A 1,951-nucleotide genomic window follows, 5' to 3' on the forward strand; every position below is an offset into this window, starting at 1 on the left:
TTGCAGAATTTATGCCCATCACGTCCCGTACTTTCAAGTATTTATGTTTACGATCTAACTTATTTGCTTTGTCTAAAAGAAAAGGAATATATAGGGGCAACTTTTGAGATTCGAATATGATGATGTGTGTYTTACAACTTCATTTTCTTGATTAGTTAGTGCTTTCGAATAGTTGTAATTATCTAATATATTTATTAAATAATTCATATGATTTATTTAAAAAGTCATTTTCATCTGAAAATGACAAATTTGAAGTCAACTGAAYTAGTAGAATCTAACACAAATTGATTCTTTCCCTTGTGGTTGGTTTCTTTCGCCTCCTTCTCTATCATGAGGGTCTAGAGACGATGAAACATTCGCTTAAACCGATTCATGAGCCTTGATAGGTTTTGATGATTCATTTGCTTTCAGGTAATGTGAAGGGTTCGTTAGAGTTGTCTGAAGAAGAATGGGATAGCACGATGAGAACAAACTTAACAGGAGCTTGGTTGGTGTCAAAGTATGTTTCTATACTTATGCGTGATGCGAATCGAGGAGGATCAATTATCAATATCTCGTCTATTGTCGGTCTTGATCGTGGACAACTACCTGGCGGTCTTGCTTATGCCTGTTCAAAGACGGGTGTCGTCACATTGACCAAGGTACGTACGTAATTAACCTTGAATTCTCCTTTACGATTCCATAATGCCATTTATAGTTGTCTCTTCTTTTGGGACTCGTGTGATTCGAATAGGTAATGGCAATGGAATTGGGTACGTACAAGATCAGGGTGAACTCCATTAATCCGGGGATTTTTAAGTCTGAGATCACAGACGGTCTAATGAAAAAAGATTGGCTTAACACCGTGGCTCAAAGAACCGTCCCTTTAAGAACATTTGGCACTGCTGATCCAGCCTTGACCAAACTAGCAAGGTATCTCATCCACGAATTGTCTGAGTACGTTAGTGGCAATGTGTTCATTGTTGATGCTGGTAACACCTTACCAGGTGTCCCCATTTTTTCTTCACTTTAGATCCCCACACAACGTCGAATAAGAATTTAAAGTAAATTTATGTGTCTCAAAATGGAGATTATCTGTGATTTGTAGTAGATAAATGTCTAGAAGACGTTCACGGGAATTTGTCTTGATCGTCAGATATCACTGAGAAAGAAATAGAAAGAAGTGTTATCACCTGCAATTCTTCCGCCTTATTTTTTAGCATAATATTTGATTGTAACGCATTTTCTTGAGGTTGTGAATATTAATTATCAAATCAAAATATTCAATACGGCTTGTTTTGAAGATATTGACGAGACATTTCTAACAGTGTAATTTGTAAAGGAAAATACTTATTTTTTAATTTATTTTAATTAATACTTAATTAATTAATATGATTAGGTATAACATAAAAATTGGGAATGCAATTGAAGTAAATTAAAAACAAAAGTATTTGAAGGGTTAAAAGCGTAATTAATTTCCGACCACCATCCTCAAGTTTCACATCGTGTTTATTTCTTACTTTTTCATTTAAACTTCTTAAAGATTTTAATGTTTATGATTTCAACCCATAATCTTATGGTTTCACTCCAAAAAACTTATAGTTTGATATGTATATACCTCAAAAAAATTACAAGCCCTATACTTTAATAGTTTCACAGGCAACCACACCTCAAAGGGTAGGTACGCCCCTAATATCAAGTCGTTTCATTATATAGCGGGAATTATCTGCATACTCAAAGTCAAATTACATAAAATTCAAAGAGTGGATGACTAAGGATCAAAAATCTTACTCGGGTAAGCGTTTATCAAGTCACATTACCTCATCGGATAAGGACTAGAAATCTTACCTGGTAAGAGCAAGACAAAGACCAAAAGTCTTACCCGGTAAGTGAAGGCGACGACTCTTACAACGGTAAGCATTTACCATGTAAATTGTTGCATGCGATGTTATTTTGTTGGACTAAAATCTTA

General features: G+C 34.8%; 1 protein-coding gene across 1 annotated transcript; it reads left to right on the plus strand.

The window, feature by feature from the left end:
• Nucleotides 1-358: 358 nt before the first annotated feature.
• On the plus strand, nt 359-1,178 carry LOC112507113 (3-oxoacyl-[acyl-carrier-protein] reductase FabG-like). The gene is made up of 2 exons (XM_025111544.1): nt 359-641; nt 734-1,178. The coding sequence occupies exons 1-2, from the start codon at nt 393-395 to the stop codon at nt 1,010-1,012; spliced, it is 528 nt and encodes a 175-aa protein (XP_024967312.1). The 5' UTR covers nt 359-392; the 3' UTR covers nt 1,013-1,178.
• The last annotated feature ends 773 nt before the right edge of the window (nt 1,179-1,951 follow it).

The sequence above is a fragment of the Cynara cardunculus genome (assembly GCF_001531365.2).
Source record: "Cynara cardunculus var. scolymus isolate 2C chromosome LG 2, CcrdV1, whole genome shotgun sequence".
NCBI classification, from domain to species: domain Eukaryota; kingdom Viridiplantae; phylum Streptophyta; class Magnoliopsida; order Asterales; family Asteraceae; genus Cynara; species Cynara cardunculus.

Excerpts from the sequence above, each read along its gene's own strand:
- LOC112507113 (XM_025111544.1), top strand. The coding sequence starts at position 393 with ATGATTCATTTGCTTTCAGGTAATGTGAAGGGTTCGTTAGAGTTGTCT. Across the intron at positions 642-733 it reads GTGTCGTCACATTGACCAAG|GTAATGGCAATGGAATTGGG; the intron begins GTACGTACGTAA and ends TGATTCGAATAG.